At 37.3% G+C, this 18,653-nt stretch overlaps 2 protein-coding genes and 1 long non-coding RNA gene across 8 annotated transcripts in view; 2 read left to right on the top strand and 1 right to left on the bottom strand.

The window, feature by feature from the left end:
* Positions 1-8,258, top strand: part of ak4 (adenylate kinase 4) — a 33,429-nt gene extending 25,171 nt beyond the window's left edge. For all 3 annotated transcript variants that reach the window (XM_015038341.1, XM_015038342.1, XM_015038339.1), the window contains exons 3-6: positions 560-679; positions 3,537-3,709; positions 4,832-4,950; positions 6,443-8,258. In XM_015038341.1, coding sequence (XP_014893827.1) covers positions 560-679; positions 3,537-3,709; positions 4,832-4,950; positions 6,443-6,569 — 539 coding nt within the window. In that variant the 3' untranslated portion in view covers positions 6,570-8,258. The remainder of the gene's footprint in view (positions 1-559; positions 680-3,536; positions 3,710-4,831; positions 4,951-6,442) is intronic.
* Positions 8,259-9,477: 1,219 nt separating this feature from the next.
* Positions 9,478-15,657, bottom strand: LOC106951074 (uncharacterized). Its single transcript, XR_001425744.1, has 3 exons — positions 15,568-15,657; positions 11,858-14,129; positions 9,478-9,604 (listed from the first exon to the last, which is right to left on the bottom strand). It is a non-coding gene; the product is annotated as an uncharacterized LOC106951074 (long non-coding RNA).
* The window catches only part of dnajc6 (DnaJ (Hsp40) homolog, subfamily C, member 6), a 33,749-nt gene continuing 25,580 nt past the window's right edge, over positions 10,485-18,653 (top strand). For 3 of the 4 annotated variants that reach the window (XM_015038343.1, XM_015038345.1, XM_015038344.1), the window contains exon 1: positions 15,822-16,133. In XM_015038343.1, the coding sequence (XP_014893829.1) occupies positions 15,935-16,133 (199 nt within the window). In that variant the 5' untranslated portion in view covers positions 15,822-15,934. Of the gene's footprint in view, positions 10,793-15,821; positions 16,134-18,653 lie in introns of those variants that run through there. The other variant, XM_015038346.1, reaches the window with a different exon arrangement.

Here is an 18,653-nt window from a genome sequence, read left to right on the forward strand (position 1 = left end):
CCACAGCAGCCCCCAACGCCCGCCCCCTCCACAAAACAAAAAAAAAAAAAAAAAAAAAAAAAAAAAAAAAAAAAAAAAAAAAACCTGATCATTCTGGTGTTCACAAGACTTTATGGCAGTTTGTTAACTTATTTAAAAATGTATCCCTCTCTCATAATTTTCTCAAGTATTTCAAATTAACTTTCCACCTATAAATGATTCAATTCCCAACAAGATATAAATAACATGACACAAAATTTTGGCATAAAGAACTTAAGAAAGCTCTGATCTTTTCTGTCCCCACCCTCTCCCCAGTTCAGTTGAATGATGTTTTTGTTAAACTCTGGGACTCAGTGGAAGTATTTATGTAATAACCCACAGGAGACCCTGCAGCTTCCATCATAAACTTAAAAGGTTGCAGTGACAGTAACAGAAACTGGTGGTGATGACAAACCCAACAGGCTCCGCTCTATCTTTTCCTGCTTTTTTTTCCCCCTTTCTTTCTTTTTTGAAATCTTCAACATCAGGAAGCAGAAACAAACATGCTGTGCTCTATGTTTACTTGGCTGTCATGTGTCAGAGGCTGGCATGCTGGCGAAGACCTACATAGACAGAGGCATGCTGGTGCCTGACCAAGTGATGACCAGATTGATGTTGCCCAAACTGGAGCAGCTGCGGAACCACAGTTGGCTACTAGACGGTAAGAAAGCTTATGTTTTTGCTGCTTTTGCTTCTGCTTACTCAATTCCACTGGTGCAGAGGGGGGGGGAAAAAGCAGAACTGTACATAACCGTTTCAGTTTTTAGTCATGATTCATTGTAATGGAAGATGTTTTCTGCCATGCAGCCTGAAGGTTGTGGTGAGAACTGCCAGCTAACCCTTAAAGCTGATTGGCCCAACCAAATGCCACCCCTCAGAATCCTACAGTGAATTGCAAATTTATAAGCAGGACCACATGCAAACACTTCAAAAACAAGTCTGTCCATGGACATTACCACTGGATCTGAGTCATTGTGAGGAAAAGTTTATTTAAATTAAAATCTCAAAAACTTTAGCAGGTTTAATCATGTCTGTGCTTGTAAAAATAACAGTAAACACTAACTGACTTAACTTAATTATGCATAGCCCCTCGTACCTTTGCTGTTTTGACAAAGCAGTAATCATTCACAGTGCTGGCTGGAAGAATATGTTTTAACACAGAAAAAGTAGATCCATAGGAAAAGAAGAAAATAATGTTTGGCCAGTTTGATTTCAGCTGATATTTTATTTCCAGAATTTTTTTTATTGAATTACTATTGAAATGAATTTGTCTCATATTGTACCCATTCGGTAGTTAATTTACTAGTTTTGGTTGTGTTGTTTCAGTCAGTTTTACCGGGTTATGGATTGCTGCACTTGTGACATTGTTTGAGCTGGATTTGAACTTCATGACCCCTCAGGAACCAAGCCAACCTTTAACTTTAATGGTTACTTTACTGTCCTTCTCGGCTCAGATGAGGTTTTTCAGTAGACTTTGTTTCTGTTCGTTTTCTAACGGCTCTGCAACTTGCGGCTCTAGAGCCACATGTCCTTCACAGCAGCTCTTTGTAACTTTGGTCAATAATGTTAAAGATTTGAGAAACGTTTTTAAGAAAGGCTAGATCTAGGGGCATCGCTGTGTTTTCTCATGCTGTATATGTGAATAAGACTTACTAAATACACTGGCACTCATGCTAGGAGGACTTATTTTTAGTTTTTTCATTTTGTCATCAGGTTGACAATAATATTATTCAAAAAATGATTTTGTTTTCTTTTAAAGGTTTGAAAATATTCTTGTTGTAAAATCTAAAAGTAGATATAAAGTTGTAGTCATAAGCATATTAAATAATGTTACATATATATTAATAATATTCAGTACAAGTAAAATCGCTTTCTGTATCTGGTTCAAACAGTTTCCATGTTTAGAGTCTGATTACTATTGAAATCCCATGAATCCATATTGACACTTTGTATTTATACTTTTAAAATGGGCTAAAAAGAACAGTGTACTCTGGGAATTGTAGTCTGGAGAAGTATGGAATTTTGAATTTGGAAACCAACTCTGAAAGTATGTTAAGAAAACAAAGCAGATGCAACTCTTGAACTTACTGACCTTAATTGTAACATCTAAATCCATGCAGCTTAAATAGATGTCAGTAAATATATGTAAAAGATTTCTTGTTGATGTGTCACCATTCTTGTTAATTTGAGTTTGTCTGTAATGGCTGGGTGTGGCGGAACATCTGTCAACATGGCCATTGAGCATCAGTATTGGAGAAATAACTAGGCTCATTGTTTTTGCATACTTTGCATGTGGAACCACACACACACCCACGCATAGATACAAAACACACCCAAAAGAAAAGAGGTTGCTGTGACATTTCCATTGTTAAACTTTACCCACTTTGGTGGAGAGACTTGATGAAATAAACTTGAATGTTTAAACATTGGATCTTGAATATAAACAAGTAAACACTTAGTCGAGAGAGGACACAACTCCAGGTTAGAAAAGCAAAAATGAATTTTATTCATGAAGATGATCTGATTTCCAATGCGTGCAGGGCCATATCAGTATATTAGAACATCAAAGCAAAGTAAATGCATCTATTGAAAAGCTCACAATATAAATTCAAAGCTATTCTTGTCATATGCACAGTAAGGAAAAATGTTTCCTTACAAAATAAAATTCTTACTTTCTTGACCACATTGGAAACCAAAAATATTACATTTAGGTATAAAATAGATAAGTAGTCAGATAAAATAAAGCATGCAAAAAATAGAAATATAAACTATGCAGAATACACACAGTGTACATATTTGTGCAGATAATGTGCTACGTAGATTAGTTTGAAACAGTGAGTAGTGCATTCACGACTCAGAGGTTTCTGTTGTTTTGGTTGATGGTCCATGAGCTTACAGCTGAAGGAAATCAGAAATTAAAGTGGAAGAATGCTGACCTGATAATTGTCCAGCACAGTCATTGGCTTCCTCAACATGGAGGGCAAGACTCGAATGTTCATCACCAATGAAGCTGGCTGTTCAGAATCCAAACATGTAAGTGGAAAGTTGAGTGGAAGGAAAAGTATGGTTAAAAAAGATAGGCAAGTTCCAACTCCTAGTTCAAAGAGCATGGTGCCACTGTGCTTGGTTGGTCATCAAACTTAAAAAAGCTGCAACCTGTCTGAATCACCTTAATGCCACACCACACTGATGAAGTAGCTATCCTCTTTTTCTTTAGGTTTTTATCACAAATGAATAATTCTGCTATCACAGCTCAGCCACAGGCCATTTCAGTGGAAATCAGCAAACATTGCAAGTTTCAAGTTTTGTTGGCAATAACAACCTATCATCATAGTTTGAATAATAAAATTAGGAATTACTCGTACACAATTTGCCTGTTCAAATTGACATCAGAAGTCAGAACTTGTCAAATGCAGCAGTGTGTTTCGAGGGAAAATAAGCAAGGTGTGTGTAATCATAAAACACAGCTTGTAATGACAACTCAGGATTTCTTGCTTCTCCCTCTGAAATGTGTCCAGGTTTCCCCCGTACGCTGGCGCAGGCGCAGGCCCTCAACAGTCTCTACCAGATGGACCTGGTCATCAGCCTCAACATTCCCTACGAGACTCTGAAGGACAGGCTGAGTGACCGCTGGGTCCACCCTGCCAGCGGCAGAGTTTACAACATGGGATTCAACCCCCCTCTAGTTCAGGTATCAAACATGTGAAAGTGAACCCTTGCTGGCAAAGATTCAATTCCTGAGCTCTAGATGTTGTGACAGCCTGTTGTTTCCTCACACAGATTGTACGGGCGTGTTTCAAAGCTGAAAAGAATTTAGGTTTCATAGTGATTCAGCAAAAATGCTCAGTAAAGGAGGGTGTTGTGGGGGGGAACAGCCATAGTATCATTACTCCTGAAGTAATGCTCAAGCTTCTTTCTTTATATTGCAAAGAGAAATGGTTATTGTAAATCTACAGGTGTTGATGTTCAGAAGTTTACAAGCTCATCATATTCTAACATGCATAAATATCTCGTTATTTGCGGGGCTTTGAATCCAGCGTTTGAGCATTTTGTTTTATTCAGAGTGGAAAGGTTGTGCAGCGTCTAATTTTAAAAGCAAGAATTAGTTACAAGGTTAAACTTTATGTGTCAAATATATTCATACCAACTCAAACATATACATATACCCACTAATAAAATTGAAATCAGATATTTGTATACACCCTACATAAGGACCCATTACCTTTGTTCCTCACAGTTTGAATATTGGTGGAGTTGTGTGTGTATATATATATTTGAGCCTGCATGTATAATTTTGTCACGTATAAATCAGAGAAAATCCACAATAAATTTGAATTCTTACAGACACTTTTCAGGCTTTCAAGTACCAACATGTTTTTAATTTAAAGACACTCAAAATACACACAATAAATGCCAACTTTTTAAATAATATAAATCTAGCTGTCATGTAATTTAATGAGATTAGATTCAACTATTTACATTTAGAAGGCGAAAGAGATTTGACTCAGAATCTTTTTATAAAACAACTTTTGGAAGTAAACGTAAAGAGTTATAAATAAAAAGGATTTATTTTGATGTTCAAAATTTGTCTTTTGGAATACAGAAATACCAACATTTCTGTTATGCAAATAACCTTGTAAATTTTAGTTAATAGATTTGTGATTATGGGATTTTTTTCACTGGTTATATTTTGGTGTGTAATGAGGAGCATTTTATGGGCAAATATTTTTCAATTTGACATAATTCTCTGCCATGGAGGATTTAATAGATTGTTGCAGCTTTAATTGTTGTGACCTTGGCTTGTCATCCTCAGGGTAAAGATGACATCACTGGGGAGCTGCTGATTCAGCACGATGACGATAAACCAGAGGCTCTGATGGCACGACTCCGACATTACAAGGAATTGGCAAAGCCTGTTATAGATCTGTACAAGTAGGTTAAAAGTTTCTTTTTATGCTGACCAATTTGAAATCAGAATTTCTTTCATGTGATTTTTTTAAAGACACTCGTATTTTCTGAAAATACTTGTAAACTCTTGCTTTTCATATATCTAATTGATGGTGTCATTAACTTACAAGAATCCTTATCTTAAGTAAGAATTATGTGTTTATTCTATTTTTTATCATATGATAGAATTACAGGGAGGTAAAGTGGAAGTATTTTGTGTTTTCCAGATATATAGTGCCTTTTTCTAGCATACTCAAGTAATTATGTTAACACCAGTTGTTATAAAAAATACCATATGAAATATGCCTTAAAATAAATGCAACTTCCTAGTTTAACACCTTCAAATTGGGCCTCTGTCTCTTTAAAAACTTCTGCTCCTTCTGAGGCCATCCCAACATCGCTCCTTTATTAACTTTTTAACAATGTTTTTACCAGCATTTCACTGAGAAGTCGCTCGTATAATGAGCTCAGCTTATGCACAGTTCCACCAGGTGTTTTCTAATTGCTGCTGGCTAGTCTGAAGGAGCTGAGTAGAGGAGACTCAGCAGAGGGCTGCTCTGCAAGGTGGAAGCTCGGTAGTTTGTAAACTGCAGCTCTGAGGAAGAGCTTTGTCTTCGATGGCAGTGCTATGTCCCCCCCAGGTGTTTTGAACAGCTGAAATGTTACTGTTTAGATTAAATGATTTCTCAAACATGCATGAAAGAAGCAAGGTAATTTAACAATCTAACAAGATGTAAAGCTCAAAATAGTCAATTTTAGTTAATACTGCCCCTTTTTAAGATGCATCAAGAAATCGACAGGTACCAAACGGATGATTTTCAAGGTGGTTCAGCCTGACCAGCAACTGGACAAAAACTTAAAAATATTATTCTTTCTGGATGAACAGTGAACGCACCACAGTAAGAATTACCAGATCGGTCTGGCAACGACACTCTTCAGAATGAATGTTGTTACTGAGGGACGAAGACTCAACGTTAACAACTTAAAGTATTAGTAAGACGGTGGAAATGAAGTCAGGGCAAAGACAAAGATGTAGAAAATGTTTTAAAAGGAATATTTATTTGAGAAGTGGATATGTTTCTGCAATTTATTTAGGATGAATAGCAGACATATTTTAGCAGATAATGGTTCAATGGAGTCCAGCAAAGTTTTAATTTGTCACGCTTTCAGCTTCTGTCATAAAACATTCTGAAACATGCTAAAAGCATGCAAAGCTGGTTATGAGTCTTGACCAAGGAGACAACGGCTGAGACTGAGAAACCCACCGGTTACCGGACCAACTCCTACATTCCTGTTTTTTGTCTGTGTGTGTGTGTTTGTTTTGTTTTTAGATTTTAATGAGAAACCTTAATTCCCATCTAAGTTTCTGTCAGTAAAAGTAAAAAGCTTAGATGTCAAGAAAATACTTTGTTTTTTTTACTTCATCTGGAATATTTTGACAGCCATAACCAATTCTATTTTTTTTATCTTCACTCAGATCACAAGGAGTGCTGCACTCATTTTCTGGAACAGAGACTGACAAGATTTGGCCTTACATCAACTCTCTCCTCAGCACCAAGATGCACACACAGCCGTCAGGCGCCCATCCAATCCAAACGCCCTGAGAAGACACCACAGAGAAGAAAGAGGAAGGTTTTTTTTGTTATGTTATTTTCTTTAATATTTTTTTCTACTTGCTCAAGTGAGATTCCAAGAAATGCACTAGGACACAAATCGACATGTTTGATTTTTATGAATGGTTGTGCGCAAACATTTCCAAGGCTTTCTACTAAAGATTGCCATGATTTCCTAATTATCACTTTGAAAAATTTGGGTTTTGTCTCTATGGGTTTTGAGAGAACTGTCTTTTCTTTTTCCTGTAGCTTGTGTGACTTTTTGTATTTTCAATCATACCTTTTGTAGAGACTTAAAAAGCAGAGCAAAAAAAGTCAATTTTTAATGGCAGCTCAAATATTTTCTAGAAACCAAAAATTGAGAGGTGTGATATACACAAGTTATATCAAACCCTCAAACAAAATGCTCTATCAAGGCAGATTTCCAAATTGAAAAAAAACTGTTCCATTTCCTGATAGTTTTTAGTAACCAGGCAAATCACAATTCACTAAGCAATTCACTGCAACTAAGCCAATAACTGCATATTCTTATTAAAACACTGCTGCAACATTTTTGCTGGCAGTTTAAAAATAACTTTGTGGCTGATTTATTGAGGTACAGAAGCTGATACTGCAGCTATCGCTGCCTTTCATTTGTTCAGCAGCCATATTGGATTTTGGGGTGGTGACTTGGTGAGGCCCCTCTGACTTTCCAAGTAGGACTTCCATCTTCACTGAGCATTCCATATGATTGCTTCAAGCTTTAAACTGGAAAAATGATCTTCCATATTTGTGCCCCAACATGTGCCTGATGGCAGTTTGTTATGTAGCAAATTAGTTACAAATGTACTGCCATGTTTTTCTGAAAGTTTTTGACCTAAATGAGCTCTGTGATTCTGTATGCAGTTGTTTCAGAGGTATTGGGAACTGGATGAACCTCTTTGGGTTGTTGATGAATTAGTTTCTCTGGAGGTGTTAAAACTAATGCCTTGAATGTTGTTACATTTCTTTAAATGTACTCTGGTGTTGCCTTACGATTTCTCTATAAAGTGTAACATTTCCCTGTTGGTGCATATATGAAAATTACTTTTTGTTATGATTCTGACACTGTTACAGTCTCTTCGGGGGCTCTTTTTTATATTCTATATCAATTGTCATTGCAGAAGATCTATCTTTGCTAGCTTTGCTTTACAGCTGCTTGCCATAGAGAATAGCTTTGGTTCCATCAGTTACAGTTTGCCGTATGTAATAACTTGGTAAAGTATTCACCAATCTCTGCAGCTGACAAACAAAGATAAGTTTGAATTGTTTCTTCAGTTCTGTGACCTTATGGTTCTGCTTTTAACCAAACTCTGAAGTTCCAGCTTGAAGCCTATAAATAGCAGCTTTAAATCAGTGACAGGCTGTAGCGGACACAAAATTTTACTATATGTTGTCTCTCTGTAGGTAGACCAAAGGGAAAGAAACTGTAGGATAAGAACCAACATGGAGCAACTTACTTAAAGCATAGCATGCATGCTTTAAGTAAGCATGCAAGCTATGGGATCTGAAATGAATGGTTGAGCAACTAAAGTCGTGAAACTACAACGCAACGCTACACAGCTTTTATGTAAGGCCACAGAGACATTTCTGCCTTGTTTTCATATAACGTGGTTAAAACGAAGTTACATTCCAAGAACAATAAAACTATTGTCGAAAGCATGACTGCTTCTTGTGTGGTTAATCAAGTGAGTGTTGCAACTTGTGACATTGTTCCTTCCTTATGTACAGTCTGCACACCTAAGCTGATTGTATTCTCTAAGTAATACTCTACACACTCATTCATGTTGGAGTACAATAGGTGGAATTACGTAATTCTCATTCTTCAGTGTTGAAGAACCTGTTGATTTAGTTACAGTCCTATAAATTACAGTGAATTTGAATAATCTATCATATGTTGCTGTTCTGGTATGATTTGCATATCATTTGTGTCATTTAGCTACTATGTATTGGTAGAGAGGTTATACAAGATCAAAATCTTATAGATTATACGATTTCATAAAATTAACAGAGGTCCAGGGGAGTTATATTTCCCAGGTTCAAGGAATGGTTACCTGGTTCAGTTGCAGTGTGTATCAAAAATAACTTTAAAAAGTTTTGGCTTTGCATCATAGCCATATTTGACATCTCAAAATCTAGAAAGATGAGGATGAAAAGGTCTTTCATATTTCAGAAATACAGAGACTCCAAGCACACATCCCAGGGGTGCACCACTCCAGTGCTCCAGATACTGTCATTCAACTTTTAGATGCATACCTTTTCTCCATCTAATCAAATGAATGACTGGTTACCATTCCTCTTCAAAGTTGAATGACTGTAGAGGGAATTCAACCATTTGATTCAAGTGTGCTGGAAAAGGTATGCATCTAAAAGTTGCAGGATAGTAGCTCTCAAGGACTGGACTTGTGTACTGTTCATGTAAACAAACAAAAGAATGGCGGTGGCCAAGAAATTTCCTCATAATAGGATTGACTTTGTAAAACAAATGTGCAAGCTGGATTGGGCAATTCATGGAAAGACAATAAATTGATGCAAAAAAAAGACAATATTAAAATTTCATCAAAAGCTGCTCCAACAAAACATTATTTTGGGGTGCACATGCTTTTGAAATCAGATTGTTGCAGAAGTTTTTACTTTTATTTTTCAGATTTGTCTGTTTTTCAGTTGAATTACCCATGAAGTAGGTCAGACTTAAGGTGGGAATAGTGTTTCTTCCTGAATGCCTAACTGCCTGCCTGCCTGCCTGTCTGTTTGTCTGTCTGTTCCTCCTCTCCTAATCCTGGGGGATTTGTAAGTAAAGCCAATGTGCTTTAGAGCCTGGGTTAAACTCCACTCCACTGTCTGACACAGATTAAAGCTTCATCTTCTGTGTTTACCTTCCACATGAGGTGCAGCTCTGTTTGTGTTTGCAGGGCTCAGCTTTAGATGAACACTTTGCTCTAGCATGATGAATTTACTTCAGTACATTCTTTCCAATGAATTCATCCATCTTTAGTGTTTGTTTCAGCCTGGAAATACGATGTATAGAAGTAAAAGACTCAACAGTTACAATGACAGTGAGCAATCAAAACAGCAAAATCCAAGATGACAAAGCCAAAGCCAAGTGGAGGAAAAGTGTTATTTCACTTAATAACAAACAATTATTTAAAAAAAAGCAATTAAATAACAATTACACAATAAAGAAAGCTATCACAATGGACCACAAGACAATCTGAACAAAAATATTACACATCAGTCAGACGTCTGACTTGCATTTATTGATGACATTCTTTCTATTTGAACATAATTTGTCAAAAAATAGTTGAGTTAGTTTGGAAATGACCAAAAATAATACATTATTTTACTGAATTGTCTGCAATTATGTTTTGCAAAACTAGTCATCCCAGTTAAGCTTTATTTTGCTTAACAAACCTCAGGTCATTTTAAGACCAACACAAAGCAGTCTGATTTGATGAAGTGAACTGGATAGTTGCAAGTCACAGATCTCCATCAAGATTAAATTTTATTTCAAATGTATGATGGAGCAACCAGAAGGTTGCGCTGGATTGTGTTTATGGGTATCAAGATACGAGGAGCTAAATACAAATGTATGCCACACTTGTCAGACTTTTTTTTTTTTAACTGCACAGCAATTTTTAAAAGATTTTTTTGCACTTCTCAAATATGCACTATTATGTGCTGGTCAGTCAAAAATCTCATTAGACACACGACAAAACAATGGAAAGTATCAGGGTATGAAAACTTCTGCGATTTGTCAGATTTTTTGTTTCTGTCACTAAAATCCACTCCATGTTTTCCTGCTCCAGTCAGGAAGCGCAGAGCGCCGCTGCTGGACAGATCTATGAACACTCTAGCCAATGCTGCCCTCTTGCTTTCTCACATCCACATGCACTACAGATCTACCAATGGCAGTCCTGTTTTCTGGACCTACGCCAAAGACGCGTTTAGCGGTGTGATGATGCAGTAGCTCGGCACCTCCTCGGCTTCACTGACAGGTGAAACTGGGATCTACCTGGAAATCCCTGCAGGGGTGCCCAGTTTTCACTGGGTTCTTGACGCCTTGACCCTTCAGCTGACAGTGAATGACAAAGCAAAGGTCAGTGCGTGTGCGCGCGCGCGCAGCCGGGATTCAAAGCGCATCTCCACAGCGGCACAAGACGGCGCTCCTGGGAGAATGATAGAAAGCGCTTTGAAAGGTAAAAGTCTCCTCTGGACTGTCAGTTTGTGGTCATCTCTTTGATTTTTCGATAGGTTTCTGTAAACCCCAGCTTTATTGTTTCGCATCATTACAACAGAAAAGACGAGCACATCATGATCGGAACCTGGATGTTACATAATATTAAGCTACCCTTACAAATCGTGACCACTCACACTGAAAGCGCATCTTGCGCTCGCATGGCAGCCGCGTTATTTTAATGAACATGCACATATTTCAAGGTGACATTATGTTATTTTTCTCGAGGCATAGAAATAAAATAAAAAATAAAAGTTGGGTTACGTCGCCCGGGCCTGTTTGGGACGCACACAGCCGGGTTATGAATGACATCATTTGGGATATTTTTGTCACGAGTGTCGATCTTTCTAAACAAATAATCTATTCTCATAATTTTTGAACCCATTGTGCGGAAATTCCACATAATGTAATTTCAATCGATGACTTGGCTGAAAGAATAGTGGGAAGGCTGCTACTTCAGACAGTTGGATATTTTTGAACCCATTCGTGCAATCCATGTTTTCAGGGGAGAAATAACAATTATTCATACACCAGTTTCTATGAAAAATAACGACATGAAAGACGTCTATCTTTAATTAATCTTATCGTTGCCGGGGAGATATATCAGTCGTTTTTCTGATTTATCAAAACCACCAGCCTTATTTATCAGGAAAAGCTTTATTCTAAGAGGACAGCTCCTCTTCCGCTGTCCAACTGCGCACCGTCACATCACGTGAACAGCTTAACAGCGCTTGGTTTAGCTCCATGTTATGATCATTACTCTGGGACGTGACAGGCTTTTTTTTTTTTTACAACAGTAATTACTTTCTTGTCAGAAACGAGCTGAACTCCACTGAAGTACAATAAATCACAAAATGCTTAAATCTTTGAACATTTGACAAAAGTGCAGCAGTGAAACTATGAACAATTAGTTATAACTATAACTATATAAAAACTGCATGTATTTGTATTGATCCCCTTTAACCTGATACTCTCTAGTTAAAATGTACAGAAAACACTGTCTATCATGAAGACTGCAATAACTCACCCATAATTGGAGTGTTTGACAGGCGTTGACCCTAAATGTACAGCAAGAGGAAAAATGGTATAGTTTAGATCACTTAGCATTAGAATGGGACCAGACAAAAATTCAGTTGATGATCTATTGCAAAACTTGCACTATTATGCATTACTTTTTATTAACCAGTCATGCAGAATCCCAGTGAAATACACTAATGATCATGGTTAAGAAACAAAATGTGAAAATGTTTTAATTCAATACTGCTTTATACTTTGACAGGACACTGTGGTGTCAATGCAAACTGTGAGTTAAAAAAAAAAGACCTGAGAAGCTAATGCTACAGCTGCTCAGTTGAAGTTTATTCCTAATCCTTCAGCTGATCCAGCAGATTCCTTGATTTTGCTTTAACTGTTATGTGGATAATTATTAATCCTTAGTAAATACTAGAGAATGGTAGTAAAAACCAGTAAAGGCTGTGGTGGATTCAGAATCATTCTCTGTCATGTGTCATAAAGCAATTTAAGTTTCTGCAGCATATTTAAAAGCACATAAAGAGTTTATAATGCATGCCCAAACTTCCAGGAATGTTGCACAAATAATTTGCAAATGATTTTCAGCACTTTCCTTAATAAAACAATGTTCTTTATGAAGGAGATGTGTAGAGAGACTTGATATTATGAAAGAAAAAAAAAAAACAAGATCTAGAGCATGCTCTTTGTAAATTTGAGCCATAAAAACATACCTTAAAACATCTGTCAGTGTGAAGAAAAGGCTTTTAAACACTGGAGAAGTTGCAAAAAGTGCACAAATAAAGTTTAACATCTAATACTTGTTAGGATAACTTGCAATGGATGAAGGACTATGATTAGCTATAAGAAAAAAAAAGTAAAAGTAGTGACCTTACAACTAAAAATCTTAAAAGTGTGGTGTAAATTTGTATCCAACCCTTTATGAGTGGTATGTAGTTTCCAGCTAAGATAAGACAGTGTTACTGTCCACAGTGTTGTTGTGTGAAAGCAGCTCAGAAACCAGTTTTTCTGTTTCTCTTACATGACAATAGGTCAGTAAAGTTGTGCCTTCTTATTGTTGACCGTCACCGTTTGTCACCCATGTTAGTAGCGAAGTTGTTGCTCATTCATTTGAGGGGACTTTTTTTTTAATGTAGTGCCTTTCCTAAGTATTTATTTCCCTGCAACATTTTTCACAGCCACAAGCACTAATGTATTTAATTGATATTTAGGATGAAAAGTCTGAAAATCTGAAAAGTTTGACACATTTTGTTGCAGTTCAACTGGAAGTCTTTGAGGCCTTTGTATTCAGCCCATTTACTCTGATACTACTAAATACAATACAGTGTAGCCAATTGGTTGCACTGGTTTACTATTAGCTGTCTGCTCCACAATAATTGTGTATTAACTTAAATACAGCATCTCCACTGTGAAGTACAGTGGTGGCAGCATTATGCTGTGGTGTTTCCTAAGAAGAAACAGGGGAGCTGGTGGGAAAAAATAAGGAACCAAATGCAGAGAAAGCCTGCTGAAGGCTGCAGAAAAGACTCCAAAAATTAAAAAATGCACAAAGCACAAATCTAAAATAAATAAAATTACCTACATAACAAATACATGTCTCCATCTATAACATACAAGCTCCATTCATATCTGACAAAAATTAAATCTGGTAAAAGTAAAACATTATGCTAGCATTTTATTGTTTAAAAAAAAGTCACAACCTCAGGAATGAAAGATTTAAAGGGTATGATTACTTTTGTAAGATACAACAGCTGCTAAGTATTAGTTTATAAGACATTTTCTAACCATTAGAAAAAATACCTCAAAAATTACTTTAATGCTTTTATCACAATTTGCACATTACTTTACAGATATCAGTACACTCAAATACTTTTAGCTACAACAAAGCTAAATGGTAACAATGCAAAAGATGAAGGAAGGAAACTAATTATATTTTTCACCTTTCATAGAGCTGCTGCACATGTTTGTTGCCTGTTCCAAACATGCAGAGTGGAAAAGAATAATGGCTACTGTTAGGCACGGTTAGTCACCGGACAGGAAGGTAATTTGCATCAGTGTAGTGGGAGCACGTAGCATCCGGTTATGGAGCGGGAATCCTCCGTTTTGCACATTCCGTTCCCGCTGTGCTTTGAGCCTCCCGTCCGCTCTCCTAAAAAGAGTTTCCCAGGCTCATGTCCTCTTTTCAGAACCATGCAGGGTTTCTGTTGCCAGGGGACAGGGCACAGGAAGGAAGCATGCCATCTTTGGGCTCAGATTGGCTCTGAACTGACCTGGGGTCAGAATAGAAAGATGCACAAATTTACAGTGGCACGCTCTATTTTTCATTCTGATGTCTGACCACCAGAGATAAATTGTCTGTGGCTTAGATTTGAAATGTTATTTTCTACTAATACAGCATATTGTTGTTATTTTGCAATTTTATTCACAGAAGAAATGTTTTTTTTTTTTTTTAAGAAGTCCAGACTCAGAATTTTAAGATATTAGAAATGACTCCAAAAGAAATCTTGTTACCAGCTCATGGACATTGCTGTAAATTATACAACCCACTGGCAAAATGTATAAAACAACAATTAGAGAAAGTTGTTCTATGAAAATATGAAAAACAAATAATGAACATAAAATACAGTCTATATTTCTGGCTTTGTAAAATTACTAAAAATATCAAATTTCATATTTGACATTGATTGACTTTTTAGATCAAGTAAAATAAACTATAGAAACATGAATATTGACAAAAAGATATTGTAATTTTTTTATTTTGTACTTTGGTGAATTTTATGACGCTTCAGCGGTCTGAACCTTTTAATGTTTGTTTTGCATACTGTACACCGGTGTGCCACTTGACCATGTCTCCCTTGAAAAAGAGATTAAATCTTTAGGTACTTTCTGGTTAAAATAAAAAAATACATCACATTTAGAACTTTTCTGGACCTTATTTATCTGACAGCTTGCAGTTTTTATGACATTAGCATCACTAATAGGGGTACAGTTGGTAGAACTGTTGCCTTGCTACAGCCGGTTCTTGGATTCATATTGTGGTCTGGGGTCATTCTGCATGGAGTTTGTATTTTTTCGACAAGCACGAATGGGTTCTTTCAGCTTCCTCCCACAGTTCCAAAACATTACTGTGGTGTATAAATTACCCCAAAGTTAATGTATGTTTGTCCTGTGACCTTCTATGTTGCTCTGTGATGGACTGGCGACTTGCAAGGATAAGTTAGTATAGATGATAAATAGATCAACTTCACTTTGGAAAAACAATATAGCAGCTTTGCAGGGTGGAAGTTCTCCATGCAACGTATGTCAGTTTCCACAATACATTTTCAATGTGAATGGATCTGAGTTTCCTGATTGAAGTTGCAATTTTTGCATCACCATCATCATTCTGTTACATTTAGGAAAACATACCTCTTGATAAAGTCCTTTTTAACCAAGTTTCTTTTTTAATTGGTGAAGTATTTTTAAATTTACATTCATGATTCCATATTTTTTCTCAACTTTATCTGAGAAAAGATGGGAAATCGTTTTTGCTCCAGCTGTCTAAAATATTATTTTCACAAAGTTGATATGCTGTAGCTGTTTTCTCTTATTGTTTTAATAAAAATAATAAAGCTTTGCATTGTTTGTTTGAAAATCAATCCGTAAAGCCACATGAAAAAGTGGGCTCATCCCAGCAGCTGATTGGGGGAATAACAAGTGCAGCGTTACCGTTAGGGGACCAGGAGCTGAGCTGGGGTGGATTTCCCTTTAACTTGGAGAGCAGCAGCAGCATCAGCAACAGCCGGAGCTGGGAGACGTAGTGAAATGCGGCGCTGAGAAATAGAGGAGGCGAAACAGAGAGAGGAGGGAGGAGAGGGAGCAGAGCTACCGATAGCATTTCATATTCTCAGAAAGCAGAGGAAACCGGTTGTCCTCCCATCCTCGGACATGTGCTGCACCCGGCAGCAGCAGCAGCAGCAGCAGCAGTAGCAACGCAGGCGGCGGGGTGGTGTAGCAGCCTACTCGTCATTTTGAGGCTCCTCTGGTCTTTTTTTTTAAATAATTTCCCCCGCCCCCATCCTTGCGTTCTTTTGTAATGAGCTTGTTGGGAGCTTACAAGAAAAAGACCAGTTACGATGGCTATGAATGTTTGCAGCTGGTCGATAGCGGCGGAGACAGCTTCGGCTTCGGCAGGGGGAGCAGCAGCGGCGGCGGCGGCGGCTCCATCGCGGCCACCCTCGGACCGAAGGCAGGCCCACTGAGAGAGGAGGACTGCAGCACCATGGACAGCTCAGGTAGGAACCCTCGGCGGCCCCCCGGGCAGATTAGATGATGTACTCTGATATGGAGAAGGCTAGAGTAAAGATGTGATGACTTTACAGAGTGTTAATGCGGCCTGTCCCGGTGGAGAGCCAGCCTGGAACATTATTCTAGCTAACACTGAAGTACACACTGAAGCCAAATGTAGGCTTTTCAGTTGGCTGTCCTCTTGAAATTAACTTCATATTTTCATGATATCAAGATAATACACTGCAAGTGGAATTGACAATCTTAAAAAAATAAAAATAAAAAAAACTCTATAGGCTGCAAATCAAATTATGAATACACACTTTAAATAACATTTAGTTGTCCTAGTACTCATAAGAAATTATATGAATGTCAATATTAAGAATTGGTCTCAGGCTTCAGAATAGTATTTCAGGATGCAAATCGTTAGAAATTATAGATTGTTGTTCAATGAAGCAAATGAAAGCATCATCAGCTCGGAGAAATATGCAGGATTTAACTGTTTATATAATTATTAAAGTCAAAAATCATCGATGTTTATGAGTGATGCACATTAGGAGTGTCTCTTATCTATTAGAGTGGATTCTCTGAGGTGGGGGGGGGGAGAGGTTATGCCAGTGGCCACACCAAATAAATTAGAGACACTGATCAGGCTTTTTGGCCTAATTAGCCTGCTGATTTTCACTGATTCCCTTATTTTTTGATGGAAGGAACAGTTTAAAACATGAAAGATTTGCAGTATAGAGATTTATCCTTAAGGTCATTCAAATTTTCACAATATTCAAAAACAAAGTCCATCACAGAATGTGTTATTTATTTATGAATTTGTAGATAGCACATAGTGGTAGTTTGAGTTTAATTAATTTAATGATTAAGTATCTCCCCCCCAGATTTTCTAATGTTTTACCTGAACTGATTAAGGAAAAATCATCCAATTCTTATCTCTGGTCGATTGAGTGGTGCACCTTTACTAGAAATGTTGCCATCTGTACTGACAGGCAGTCTTTTATGCAAAAGTGTGATAGGATGAATTCAGAAAAGTAAATGACCAGTTTCAATTAGTATCTGTATATATTCAATTTATTTTATTTACATATTTGTCCATTTTAAATGTTCACCACCAACTGACTTTTTCACCTTACCCTTAATATGACAAAAGCAAAACTCTGCTATGGCTTTTAGTTTGGTGTACCACCTAAAAACTACTAATGACCCCACGTCTGGACATCCCATTAAAAAACTAATCAGACAGGCACCCCGGATCTATTTGACTGACATTCTTTATTTGTAATTAAAATGCATGTAAACCTAAGTAGTATCTATTGGTATTTGAAATGTGAATAAACTTTTCTTGTTTTTTGTTGTATTCAGCAATTGCACAGATTGAAGTATGAATAATCATATGAAAATTGTACCAGATACGTTATTTTTGAAATCAAAATGGGTTTAATTAACAATAATTCAAATCTAATGAGAATAACAATTGGAAGGAAACTCTTTGCTTTAGCATCTGGTGTAGCATTTCTGCAGTGCTGTGTGCAGTGAGCCTGCCTCCAGGGATAAATGTTTTTGTGAAACAAAAGAAGCTGCATGAGGAGAGTGGGAGGGTCAGTGTGGCGAGGGGAGTGGGAGTGGGGAGGGGGCAAAGGGGTCCCTCATGTCAGATGTGTGTTTGGCCTGGCGGGCCTTGCCCACTCACTTATACATAGTCGTTTTGATGTTTGTTTGCGCGTGTGTATGTGTGTGTGTTTCTGTATCCATCTGCCCCACTTTCACACAGTCGGATATTGAAAGCTAAAGGTTGGCTCTCTGGAAGGAGGGAAACACGTTCAAACAAGCCATTGATCTCTCTGGCAAAGCCAAGAGCTCTCAGCCGACCCACTCTCTTTCTGAGTGGACGGGCTTTTTTACCTGATCGAGTCGTTATCAGAGCCTGCTCCGGTGTCTGCATTAGCAGGCCTCGTCACTGTAAATGGCTCACCAGGCTGCAGACTCCCACATCCATCTGGACACAGAGGGGAAAAAAAGGGACCAGCAAACAGAATAACAAGGAGCAGGCAGATTCAAACAGACGTGTCTGGAAATGATGTAGAGCAGAAAGAGATCAAGGGATAATTCCTTCACATTACAGTCAAAAGGAGTTTATGTTATACTAAAGTTAGGGAAACAACACAGAGAAGACAGGGCATGTGGTTCAGATTCAAAATAATTCATACTATTTTTGAGCTTTTTGTTTTTTTTTTTGTAGAGAATGGAAATCTTTCACAAATATAAGTGAATATTTTTTGGTTATTTTTGGGCTTTACACCTCTAGCTGAGGATAATTTTTTAAAACATGTACAAAATGTTCAAATTTGTGCATTAAAAACTATTTGCAATATGGAAAAATAAAAATTGAGCAGCTGGTTTGTGATGTTTTAAAATACTCTCATTGTATCTCCTTGCAGTTACAGTAACTCCTTAAAACTACTTAACTACTGCAACTCTTTAAAAAGCTGTTCTGACAGCTTTGGAATTAAGATTATTGG

Source organism: Poecilia latipinna, unplaced genomic scaffold (assembly GCF_001443285.1).
Source record: "Poecilia latipinna isolate Pla-1442-1.1 unplaced genomic scaffold, P_latipinna-1.0 Scaffold438, whole genome shotgun sequence".
Lineage (NCBI taxonomy): Eukaryota > Metazoa > Chordata > Actinopteri > Cyprinodontiformes > Poeciliidae > Poecilia > Poecilia latipinna.